The sequence below is a fragment of the Cydia pomonella genome, chromosome 1 (genome assembly GCF_033807575.1).
Source record: "Cydia pomonella isolate Wapato2018A chromosome 1, ilCydPomo1, whole genome shotgun sequence".
Lineage (NCBI taxonomy): Eukaryota > Metazoa > Arthropoda > Insecta > Lepidoptera > Tortricidae > Cydia > Cydia pomonella.
In genome coordinates, this window is record NC_084703.1 from 44469090 (window position 1) to 44482511 (window position 13422).

Here is a 13422-nt window from a genome sequence, read left to right on the forward strand (position 1 = left end):
AGGGGGTCCCTAACGCCAATGACCTTCGATCTGAATCCCTTAGTTTTCTAATGTTTTTTGTAGCTTATCATAATAACAACAACGACTGTAAGCAATATTGTATCTTCGAGATATTTGGCATCAAAGCTGAACAGTTTTAGGCCAAGAAACTGGTTTACTGGCCATAACTTTTGTGTGAATTAATATAAAATGACGAGTAAAATCTCTAAATAGTTTATAGAGACGTCAAAGACGAACCCAAATGTGTAAATTTCGTACATGTAAAATCCTTCACAGCAATCTAGTAACGAAAAAAGTGTTTCTTTAGGCATTGTTTCAAAAATAAGTATTCATTTCTTTCAAAATCCGGCAGACCAGAATGGAGATAAAAGATTGAAGAACCCATAGCCGTTTGTCTTATAATTCTATCTATAGTGCAAATGTAGGAGTAACGACTCAAAACTAGTCAAAAATCGATGAAAAACGCGGGGAGCCCCTTAAAGGTTTGATTTGGCAAATTTGCGCATCATGGATGACACGAACTATAATAGTTGACGGTACTCGGTGCGAACGTTGCTAACCCTAGCGGTAGCCACGCCCATGCTCCGCCTTTCGAAAGGGCTCGGTCTAATCGGCACCGTTTAGGCACGTTCAGATTTTTTTTTAATACAGAGAATCTTCTGTGCCTGGTACTATTATTTATTGTCTTTGGCTTTAATTATTTAGCTAGATGAACTAACTTACCTTTGGTAAGTTCTCCATCATAGTTTTGCACCAGCCCAGCGTATACTGGTAGCGTGTCTCCCTTCAGCTGTTCGCTTTGAGATCTATCGTAGGCGACTAGTTCTTTCCTGTAAAAACACCAAAGATGTCACATAATAAAATAAAATAAATAAAAATAAAAATAACAGTTCTTTAATAGCCTATTTGGCAAGAAAAGAAACCTTTTAGAACCGACCAACCAGAAACCAAAGACCAGAAGTTAAGATAAAATGAGCTATATCAGCTAGGAACGAAATATATATTTTTCATTTCTCATGCTCTGGAGGTTATTGTTGTTCTAAAAAGTGCGGAGAAAGTGATACGTTATCTTCACTAGAGCATAACTTTCCAAGTACATTGTTTATTCTTTTACGATGAGCAATTAAAATATGGTTTTAGAGGATTCAAAGTCAAAGTCAAAGTCAAATCTTTATTGCATATCACAAATCACATAAGATGGAACAGAAAGTGTAGAAGTACATGTGACGCCCTGCAAGGGCACAGCAATTTAAGAGGACTAAATCTACTTTAAACAATGAGAAACCAATAATCTTAACATTGCAATTAAATACATGAGTTTTAGCATAAACTATTTTGATATACAATTTCCATTTTGATATTTTACTAGTTATTTTATACAAATATATGATGAATACTGCAATGAAATACTGTGAATTACAATAGGAGACTCAGCATATTACTAAAAAAGCTCTAATAGCAAAATGAAGTTGACCATATTTTATAATTAAAAAGCATCTATGAAAAAAAACTTTTTTTATATACTACGTCGGTGGCAAACAAGCATACGGCCCATCTGATGGTAAGCAGTCTCCGTAGCCTATGTACGCCTGCAACTCCAGAGAAGTTACATGCGCGTTGCCGACCCTAACACTCTGCACCCTCGTTGAGCTCTGGCAATTACTCACCGGCAGGAACACAACACTATGAGTAGGGTCTAGTGTTATTTGGCTGCGGTTTTCTGTAAGATGGAGGTACTTCCCCAGTCGGGCTCTGCTCTAGATCGGGCTGTGCCCTACCACACAAACCGAGATGACATTTACAATGCCCATACCTCTTTTGTGTTCATGTTTAAGGACGTACCCGGGTCCATTATGTAAGACCAATTTTTCTCATCCCTTGCACTAAGGAATACTTCTAAACTACCTAAAGTAGTGTGGTGGAAGTCACTCACAAACAAAAAAGATATAGCGTAAAAACATGAAGGGAATATATTATTGGCCGGTACTGCAGCTATTTCTGTTCCTGACAGTACACTAATAACACAACATAAATAACCATAATGAATATTTCACCTGCAAGCCAACACCTTCTGTATGATCTTGGACAGGTCCTCGAAGTGGCCCTTGCTGTCGACGCAGTACTTGTGCGCGAGGGATTGGATCACGCGGTTGATCTGCGCGCCGCCGAAGGAGGTGGTGGACGCGTTGCTGTTCTCGTCGCCGGGGCGCCCTTCCAGCCGGTGCTCGCTTATCTTGTGCACGAGGGACTGGGGGAATATTATAACAAAATTTAGTTAAATGGATAGAAAATGAGCCACCCATTATAAAAAAGTGGAATTTAAAATAGTACATTACGATACAAGTGCGAAAAATAGGAAATTCGAAACGAGTGGCGATAAATTAAAACACGACCGAAGGGAGTGTTTTAAATCGACACGAGTTGCGAATTACCTATTCGCACATGTATCGTACAACGTTTTACAGTGCATATGGCCCTTTAAATGTTCGACACAGTAACGTAATATGCTACTTCTCGCACTAGTGCTATAAAGTAGCCCCATATGTACTGTAAAAAATATACTGAGATTATAAAAAAATTCAAGGCAAAAAAATTTTTGTCCTTCAGAAATATAAAAAAAATGGTACCATTCGATTCCATACATTTTATTGAAAAGTAAATTGTATGACAACTATACACATAAACGCAATATTTCAGGGTCAAAATGGCAATTGCCTTGATCTTCCATACATTTAGGACAGACTTTTATAATGTGACGTCACATCATGTTATCATTTTGTTAGAGGCGTTTCAATCGTCGAGTGCGAGCGTCAGACTTTAACTCTAATTTCTGAGCTTTGTGTTATTTAAATGCCATGAGTCCCATATAGACATTTGATCCTCAGGAAAATCAAGATCGTTTGTCATTATTTACAAAAAACTGTCAAGTAGCCAATTATGTTAAAATCTTGCAAACGTGTTCTTGAATGTGTTTTTTAATTTAAAAATAACAACGTAAACTGTAGAATATAGTGTCAAAAAATAAGAAATCCACCAATGGGTGTATCAAAGAAGATATCGAACGTGTTGTGTATTTCGCGGTAGCTATCTTTTTATACAGTGTTAAAATATCTATAACGGGTAACATCGATAATAGGCATGTCGATATTTGATTTTGTCAATCACTTTATTTTGCCACAAAAACTTCTATGTCTGCTTATTAATAATGGGCGACTGACGGATAAAAATTACGTCAAAATAATTTCGAACGATATACGCAACGACTACAATCGATTTAAATAAACAGAACAAGATTTAAAAAAGTTAGTATTTTATTCTTGAAACAATTAATCGTAATTTTTCTTTAATCGTTACAACAGGCCATTCCTTTTATAATTCACTATACACTTATATAGGGGAAATGAGTAAGTTCGTAAAGTGATATGTCACCACTATTTGGAACTTACTGATATAATTACAAAAACTGCATATAATTTTACACATAAATATTACTCGAAATTTATACATAGTGTTATCTATCTTCTGCTTTCGTCCCCATATTGAATCAATCGGCCGCTTTTTAGTTATTAAAAACTGTCACAGATTAAACAATACATTAATAAAAAACCTCAGTGGCGTAGCTTACCTCGAGCACGGGTTTGTTGGCCACCAGCTGGCGGTACACGCGGTCGGCCTTGTCCAGCAGCGCGCCGATGGTCTGCACCATCTTCTTGCGCTCCTCGTCGTTCTCGATGTTGTCGACGGCGCAGCATGGCCGCGCGGTGAGTGTGTAGTCGAATTTGGCGTATTTGCAGAATCCGCAGGCGTGGCAGAGGAACGGGTCTTTCTCGTCGTAGTTTATAGCGCTGGGTGAACAAAAATACATTTTAGTCATGAGATAATACTCTTAAATATATGTAGATTTATATTTCAAGATGGATAGGGGCCGCGCGACGTAAGCTTCAACTCTCATCAGCGTAATAATTGTGTTGACAGAAAAGTTACCTCTGCTTCACGCGACGTGTTATATGGAAAAGGGGCGCGATTTTTTTTTAGAAAACTAATCCAACCTAAAAATCCCTGGAGTTAATAGTTTAACTTTTGAATTCGAGGTGTTAAGAGAGTCTGCCATGCACAGACTCAAAGTTACAAGTCAATAAATTATATATTTTATAATAAGTGTTTTCGGGACTGATTTCTGCCTTTAAGGTCCCTAACGCCAGTGACCTTCGATCTGAATCCCTTAGTTTTCTAATATATTTTGTAGCTTATATTAACAACAAAGGCTGTAAGCAATATTGTATACCATATTTAGTTCAAATTTCACTGTATTCGAGATATTTGAGTGTTAATTAGTTTAAAATTAAAATCTTTGACCAGTTTTTAGAGACGTCAAAGACGAACCCAAATGTGTAGATTTCGTACATTTAAAATCCTTCACAGCAATCTAGTAACGAAAAAAGTTTTTTTAAGACAAAGTTTAAAAAATATACAAAATAATAAGTGTTAATTTCTTTCAAAATCCGTCAGTCCAGAATGGAGATAAAATATTTAAGAACCAATAGCCGTTTATCTTATAATTCTATCCATAGTGTAAATGTAGGAGTAACGATTCAAAACTAGTCAAAAATCTATGAAAACCGCGGGGAGCCCCTTAAGCAATTTATCAGCGCGATTATGTTGGTTTATTACCATATTAGGTATTGAAACTTACCGACACTTGTGGCACTGGAACACGTTCTCGCCGCAGTTGGCGCAGACGCCTGGGTTGGCCGGCACGGATTGCGAGCAACGAGGGCATTGTAACGATTCTCCTATCAACAACAAATTACATATTATTCAAAAGCACAAGCATAAAGTGCTGTGGCTCATATACCACAGCACTTTATTACTTTTCTCGACAGGTGCGTCTTTATCCGACGCGATATCTCGATATTCGCGAAGCGCTCGCGCATAACACTCTGTATAGGTAAAAAACAACTTAAGGTGGTTCGTTTTTCATACTAATGTATTTATCCAATTATGGGCGAATGGAGCATGGTTTTACAATGAAACCACTTCCATTAATATTCAATTTGATATTTGTTTGCGGGAAATTATGTTTTTGTAATAAAAATATTTGAATAATAGCTTAAGGTGGTTCGATTAGGTTACCCAAAGCTTAAACCTCACTAGATGGCGCCACAATTGCAAATTTTGAGTTTTAATTTTTTTGTGGAGTAGTCTTGGTATTTCTATACTGTAAATTATGTTTAGCGCACTCATTAAATAAATATTGAACTATTACAACAAACATTGAACACTTCATTGTACAAAAACTACCCCTTAATGTCGACAGAATGTTTCTTGACTCTATTTCTAAGTGTCACTCACACATTCAAACAGTCTTACTGGGATCCTTGTAGTAGACAATTTGGCACAACGTGAGTAGGCTTCAATAGCGTTGCGGTATGTACGTGGAAATACATGCAAGAGGATGTGGGTTCGAGACTCATTAAAATTTTTTTTGTTATCAGTATTATTAAGTAGGTACCTATTATTAATAAATTATTTTATGAGAAATATGAGCATTTTCCATAAAAATATTAAAAATCTGATTCTCACACATCATGATATTTTTGGATTCTTCCAACTCAGAATCACTAGCATAATCAATCCTCGTGTTAAAAAAACCCGAAAATTTGTATTGAATTTTAGTTTTACATTGAAATTTCTTTCACACTAAAATGTGACGTAATGTTATGGATATTTTAGGATATCTTTTTTTAATGCTAGGGTGGAGAAGAGTCTAAGTAGAATGAACCTAAGAAAGTCCAAATTTGTAAGTCAGATTTTCCGGTATTTTTTTCAAAAAAAAACGCTGTTTTGTTCTAAAATTAAAGCAATACCTTACTGCCTTTAAAAAAGTAGGTACTATTTTACAGTAGAATTAAAACATTTTTTTTACGATACATTTAATTAAATTACAGTGAGTTACAAAATTGCATGGCCTTCTATTTATAACCATTATAAAAAAAATTAGATATTTAAGTACCATGTTTGTTTATATTATCGATTTCCCGATATTTTGACACAACTAGAAGTTTCACACAATGCCTAGAGATAGAAAATTATTTATTTATTTTATTTATTGTCAATTTCATTCAACGGATCACATCATATCCAATTTATGTGTTTATGTATTGCATTGTTTTCTACCTAGTTGGTTATTAAATTCTGTTACTTCAATAATCTTTATCTACATAAAATATACCAACGAAAGTTTAATAAAGTATATATTAAAATGAAGTACACAAAATCAGGAATTACATATGACAATATCATTCAAAATCGCCTCCTCTGGCTTTGACACAGGCCCTCAAACGACGAGGCCAGTCATCAATAGTGGCACGCACGATTGTCATGTCTAATTCCGTCACTGTCTTAACTATGGCCCGCTTGAGGGAGTTAAGATTTGTGTGGGGTTTAGCACAGGCTTTCTCCTCAATAACCTGCTATATGGCATAATCCAGGGGGTTAAGGTCCGGGCTGGAGGACGGCCAGTCTTCGTGGGCAATAAAGTCAATTAAGTTCCTTCGAAACCAGGCTTGAGTTGTTTTTGCCTTATGTGCAGGAGCTGAGTCCTGTCCAAAGATCCATGGCTGGTTTTGAAATAGGGTGTGGCTTAAGGGCTTCACTATTGGTTCGAGAACGGTTTCCAGTTTCCGGTTTTCACACCTTTTTCACAGAAATGAATCTGTGTTAGCCCTGAGTATGACACACCCAAAATTATGTTTGGCGGGTGCATCCCAAAAATTTTTTTGGATTATAAGAACATGTTAAACTACTTTTAGGGGACCTGTAATGACCATATTTTTGTAAATATTGAATTTAAAATATCTTTTGGCACACGTCACGTGACCAAACTCGAAACGTCATTGAAGATTCTGATGACGTCACAACTCTCGGATTGACACTGTTGACAATTAGGCGATTAACAACAAATGACAAATATCAGTTGACAGTTCGTATCTTCTACGTGTGTATGTAGTTATGTGTCAAACCATAAACTGTGACGTCACACAATTTTCAAAGAGCGTTTTGGGCGCGAAAGCATCTGTCAAAATATATTTTGTTAATTTAACATATTTAAAGCCATTTTTAGTATAAAAGCTGAATTTTAGGGCAACTTTTAGTTAATATAGAAAGTAATACAAGCGTTTCAAAAAATTGGAATACGATTCTCTTTTAGGCCCCAATTCATTATAGATACGACGAGATAAGCGTTATGTGTGGTATATAATTATAGCTCACAAATCCACCACATTATGTCAATTTTTATTTTTTCGGTAGCATTTGTTTTAACGGAAATAAAGAGGTTGCAAATCGAGTAACAGAACTTCAGAACAGATATCATTTGATATTTACCAGTCGCTTTTCGGTGAAGGAAAACATCGTGAGGAAACTGGACTAATCCCAACAAGGCTTAGTTTTACCCTCTGGGTTGGAAGGTCAGATGGCAATGGCAGTGGCTTTCGTAAAAACTAGTGCCTACGCCAAATCTTGGGATTAGTTGTCAAAGCGGACCCCAAGCTCCATTGAGCCGTGGCAATATGCTGGGACAACGCTAGGAAGAAAGAAAGAAATCGAGTAACAGAACTTAGTAACCAACTAGGTATAATAGTTATGATGTAAATGTCCATATCATGTTGGAGTCATATATGTATTAGCCAACTAATTATTCAAGATCAATACACTTAGCTCCCTTAGGTATTCGCCTAAGTACAATCTTGGGCAAAATTGAGTTTTATAAAAGTGAACTAGTTTCTAGGTCATATTTTCTATGAATTGGTCATTTTTGTAGACTCCAATTACAGTTACACTTTTCCTGGTTTTTCGCGGACCAGAATATCGATGATTTTTGTAGCTTGATTTAGACGTTGCTATCATTTTCAATCCAAAAACACATAAAATCACAATTCAGAAGATGCGGCAGCGTTGTTTTCTATCAAGTACCTCAAGCACCAGGGCGGCTACCGGGAAAATCGAAATTCGTCAATTTCGGGCATTTTTCTCTGTCACTCTAATTACGTCTTAGTGAGAGTAAAAGAGAAAGATCCCCGCAATTTGCGAATTTAGGTTTTCGCGGTAGGCTCCCAGGTCCTGTCAAGTTTCAGCAATGTTGCCAGGTGAGCGGAAGAGAATTATCGTACTTGAGTGTCAATATTATTGTACCGTTGAAAAAAATATCGTACGCCAATCAAAAAGGCAGCCCCTAAAAATGTCTAGCAAAATAAGCTTAAATTTCCAATTAATAATAATAAAAAGACAATTTTCGTCTAAATTGCGCAAAAAATCTGTTTATGTTTGTGTATTTTTGGGATAGACTCAAACGGTATACAGGAAATTGTGACATTTTAAACTTTAAACATGCGGCGCAGTTACAAGTTTAGTATTTTGCAACGGCGCCCTTGTAAATTTAAAATCACGGTCGAAAAAGAGTGACACGACGCTATATTATTTACCGATGCGAGCGCTCAAATAGGTACCCGCGAATATTTCGACGGTCCCAAGTAACACTGTCGGATCTGCAAAATGACTACTTTCCAGCAGAGCCAATCAAAGTTTTGCAAACAGGTTTTTACGCTATAAAATTGTCAAATTATGATATTAACTTATAAAATTTGGGAATAGTTACTATTTTTAGGTACTCTTAAAATGTGCATAAGTAAAAATAAGAAAATACTTGAGGAAACCTCAGAAATAGTACAACCGACAATTTTGCCTGGAGATTCTTAAACGATTTGGTCGGATGTGTCACATACTACTTTTTTGTTTGGACATGGTTCATATAAAATGGTCGTATGTGTCACTAACGCCTTTTTTTATTGGACAATAGATAATAATATGGGTCGCATGTGTCATTTACGACTAAATTACCTGTAATGTGCATTTCTTCTAGTGATGAGATACGACAGTTAGATGTTGTGTTGTGTTTAAAATAAAACATTTTAATTGATATATGATTTATTCCAAAATGTGAGAAATATATTGATTTAGAAAAAACAAATATATATATATATATATATATTACATACCATTACATTTCGGTTTTGACCGCCACAGTTGTCAGACCAAAAGCGAAATTCCTCGACACCTTTTTGAGCATGTTCTTTTATAAAATTGTACAGACAACTAGATACTTCATTAGATCCACGTTTTGCAATGCCTTCGTGCCACATATAGCATTTCGCTGTTTTATCACCACAATTATAGACAGTAAAATTAAGAGTAGGTAATTTACGTTTATAGTACAAAATACTAACCTCTCCATGCGGAGTAGTCAAAATTTTTTGGAAGTCAAATGTGGTAACTACTAGTTTCTGGTTTTCTAACGCATCTTTTTTGTCGTCCATTTTTTGTAAACGAGCAGTCTCTTTATGTTGTAAGTGTACCTCCTGTTTTTTTATTTCAATATCAGTAGGGGTTTTCTTGCCCATAAAAGAATGGCACACGTCATACACATCTTTTTTTGGACGATGAATCGCTAAATTAAACTTTTCGTTGACAATATCTCGGTACTGCCTTTTAGTTCATGCTCTATTAGAATAATTTTTAAGATCACCCCACTCACAATATAACTTAAACATTCGGGAAACACTGTCGATTCCGTCCAAAACTTTTTTTTAGAATCTTTTCGAATACGATGAGATTCTACCAAAGGAAAATAATTTACATGATCGCAGACGCTCCTGATCATCTCCTCATCTATTACTGTTTTTTGTGATGGTATTTACCACGGTTATCTGGTTCAATTATATCATATCCCCGATCTTTTTCGCCTGAAGATATTGTATTTAAAAACATAGTTTTACACACTTTTACTTTTTCCTTTTGCTCAGATGGCAGATGGTAAGAGTAGGTAAATTGACGATTGTGTTTTGTCTCTTTTATATTTGTCTTCTCTGTGTTCTTTTCTCTGTGTATTTGAAAACATATTTCCATTGGAGGATGCGATCACCAATTGACCAAAATTTTATGAAAATCTTTAATCGTTGTTCTTTGGAAAAAAATTCAAAGCATTTCATTCGACATTTTAAAGTACAAGGATCTTTTATAGCTTTTTCATCTACTAGCTTACCTTTCGCAGTCGTAAAACTTTTACCCTCATTTTTATTTATTTTTCTTTGCGTCGATTGCCAATTTTCTTTATGGACTTTTCTTTTTTTGTTCTCATCAGTTTTATAAGTTTTTTTACGTGGCTTGCTTGTAGAAGGCGTGTAAGGGCTGCCAATAGATGAAAATCTGGATATATAGAATTATTCTGAATAGGCGAACAATTGAGCAGAATTGGCTATTGCAATTATGATGAGATGAGAGAATAGGAGAAGGAACTGGTGTATCAGACGCATTTTGTGGATTATTTTCTGAATCTAAAACAGTAGTATCTATCACACGAGATGATGTAAGGGTAATATTATGCATTCCTGGAAATTTATCCTGCGGTATATTCTCCGATTCTACCACTATAATACCTGATAAGACACGAGGAGATCTGCTTATCAGGTTATCTATTTCTGTAGGCGTTTCAGGGAAGTTTTCTAACTTTACATCAAGATTTCCAATTACAGCGACGTTAACTGCACTTGAACTAGCAATATTTGGTCTTAAAGTAGAACTTTCATATTTTTCTAAATCTGCTGATGATGGTGGTATAATTTCTTCTTCGCCTGGAATCGGTGAAACATCCTCGTCATTTATTAATTTGTCACAATTGCCATTTTCATTTTCGTCATTAAAAACATCTCCGAGTAAATCTTGCAACTGGATTAAATCATCTTCATTATGGGCAAGTGCTCAATACTACTACTTCATTACAAATGATAAGTTTCGATAAGTGTGAAACATTTAGCAGGTATAAATAATACAAAGTCTCTTTAAAGTAGTCAGTTATGCCACTTAAAACTAGAAATAATCTGATAAAATCCATACAAAATTGTCGGATGTGTAACTTACGACCTACTTAAATAGTAATTAATTTTCCGTAAATAATGAAGGTAGTGTAACATAGAACATAAGCAGTAATTCTATATCCATGAAATAAAGTCGGATATGCTATTTACGACATAAGTTATAATTTTGTTCCATGTAACAATGTCGGAAGTACCACATACAACACAATAAATTGTCATAATCCAATGAATATTGTCGCAACTACCACAACCAACATTATAGTATGGGCACACCAACCTAGTCAAAAAAAAATCTAAACAAACCACAAGAAACACTACGTATGGTATTTTTAAACAATAACCATATATTTTAATATTTATACTTTAGTGACATTGTATTCACGGCATTTTGTTTCTTCTTTTTTCGTGGAATATTATCACTGCCTGCAGCCAAAACTGATTGTAACATCCGTTTGGACCGATTACTTGCCATAATGATTTAAAACATCAAAAAATCTTGGCCTTTTTAAATATGTGCCGAGGAGCTCGCGAAGTCGGCGCTTATCCATACAATATTGTGGGTACTGGCACAAACGACCACGTCGCCCTACCCGCGCACCCGCTAACATTGTTGCAACGCGACATCCGACATTGTAAACCGGACGCTGTGTAAGATACGACATTCTTGTGACATATTATTTCGGAAAATAGAGAGAAATGTAAAATTCTGAAAATGTCATATTATACATTTGGATGTTTTAAGATCATTAATGCAATAAAACGAAAATGACGATTTTGTAGATCCGACAGTGTTACTTGGGACCGTCGATTTGTGGTTTCGGATAATGATAGAACTCACGGCGCCTCTCTTTACTTTCTACGGCGCACCAGGGCGCCGCGGCGCACACTTTGGGAACCCCTGCTTTAAACGTACACCAAGGAGCCGAACACCCAAAAGAAACTAATTTTAGCCTATTTCTGAGAGAAAGTGTCATATTTTGCTTCAAATTACTAGACTTTTAAGGTGGCATCATCCAAGGGCTGAAATTATAGTACTTTAGTGTACGATAATGCTCTTTGGAACATTACGTCATACCGGGGCCCAAATTATCGTACATGTACGACAATTATCGTACGCCTGGTCACACTGAGTGTCAGTGTCGACAGAGTCAGCTAAAAACGCGTCAAACATCGCAACGTCGCGCCAATGCATGGAGTGGCAACGCCGCAATGTATTTGTACACGACATTTGTCACACACACATGAGTAAAATTTATAAAAATATAACGTTGATTATTGCATGATTTCTGTATGAAACAAAGTTTTTCTATTAATTTAGCGCAAATGAATATTCGAAAGTAGATAGATGCGCAACTATTTATGTAATAATATTGTGTAATTAATTAATAAATAGCGATTGTTTTTTGTATGAAAATCGAACCACCTTAACTGAGAACGATATTTTAGTTAAAATTTGTCAATGTGTGAGTGAACGGTGACAGCGTCGTACACTAAGCGTATGTTCAATGTGTGCGTTGAAAGGCTACGTTGCGAGCTGGCCGAAAATGCGACGATGCCGCTCTTCACTCCGCACGGCTCGAGCGCGCAACGAGGCGTTTGTATCAATTGATAAATTTCATTTCACCAAACGTCACTGTCATTTTGATTGACCGGCACGCGGCACCGGCAGTTTGGCAAAGAGCATAATAATCACTACGTACTATCACGTTCTTGGCAGTTTGGCGGCAGTCTTGTTGTTTCTTGTTTCGCTAGTTTGATTCTAATAGTGAACTTTATCGAGAGAATGCCACAAACATCCCGAAAAGATTATAAAAACCATCAATACTCAGGCCCGAGAAAGAGTCGGAAACGCAGCCATGGGCAAATGAAACGATATCACGGAGAAATCAAAAGGTAAGTTCAATGGAGGCTGACTTTTCTATATCTTTTTTACTATCCCACTATATTATAAATGTTTACATGTTTGTTATTCAATCGTTCAAGAGGGACCATGTCTGGGACTTAGAAAATTGCAGTGTGATATTTTTTTCCCAACTTAACACTAACTTTTTATTACGTTATGTAGGAAATGTGTATGTTTTGTCATGTGAAATATCTCCCTAAGACCAGTAGTTCTGGAGATAGGCGAGGTTGTGATGGTGAGGTTGCTTGTTGTCTCACCTATCTTGCCTCTGTCACTTACATTTTCTCTATAAATTTTCTCTAGAAAAATGTCAAATGACAAAAGATACTAAATGTAACATTTCCTACATGATAAAGTAATAAAAAGTTGGTATCAGGTTGGTTTAAAAATATCACTCTGAAATTTTTTAAGTCCCAAAAATGGCCCCTCTTTAAGAACGTAAAAATTTTCCTATATGGGTGGATGACACTGGAAATTTACTAATAAATAAAAAACACAATTACTACTTTCAGGTTAGAACTACCTACATAAGATAAAATAATGTAATTTTTATTACAGTATTCATGAGAGACAGTTTTGATAATGGGT

The 13422-nt window shown here is 35.9% G+C and overlaps 1 protein-coding gene and 1 long non-coding RNA gene across 8 annotated transcripts in view; both read right to left on the minus strand.

Moving 5' to 3' along the window:
* The window catches only part of LOC133524761 (protein purity of essence), a 145994-nt gene that overhangs the window by 32908 nt on the left and 99664 nt on the right, over window positions 1–13422 (minus strand). For all 7 annotated transcript variants that reach the window (XM_061860908.1, XM_061860916.1, XM_061860920.1 and 4 more), the window contains 4 exons: window positions 4694–4793; window positions 3626–3845; window positions 2055–2248; window positions 724–830 (listed from right to left, as the gene is read on the minus strand). In XM_061860908.1, coding sequence (XP_061716892.1) covers window positions 724–830; window positions 2055–2248; window positions 3626–3845; window positions 4694–4793 — 621 coding nt within the window. The remainder of the gene's footprint in view (window positions 1–723; window positions 831–2054; window positions 2249–3625; window positions 3846–4693; window positions 4794–13422) is intronic.
* Window positions 4954–12577, minus strand: LOC133524618 (uncharacterized). The gene is made up of 2 exons (XR_009800404.1): window positions 12355–12577; window positions 4954–5109 (listed from the first exon to the last, which is right to left on the minus strand). It is a non-coding gene; the product is annotated as an uncharacterized LOC133524618 (long non-coding RNA).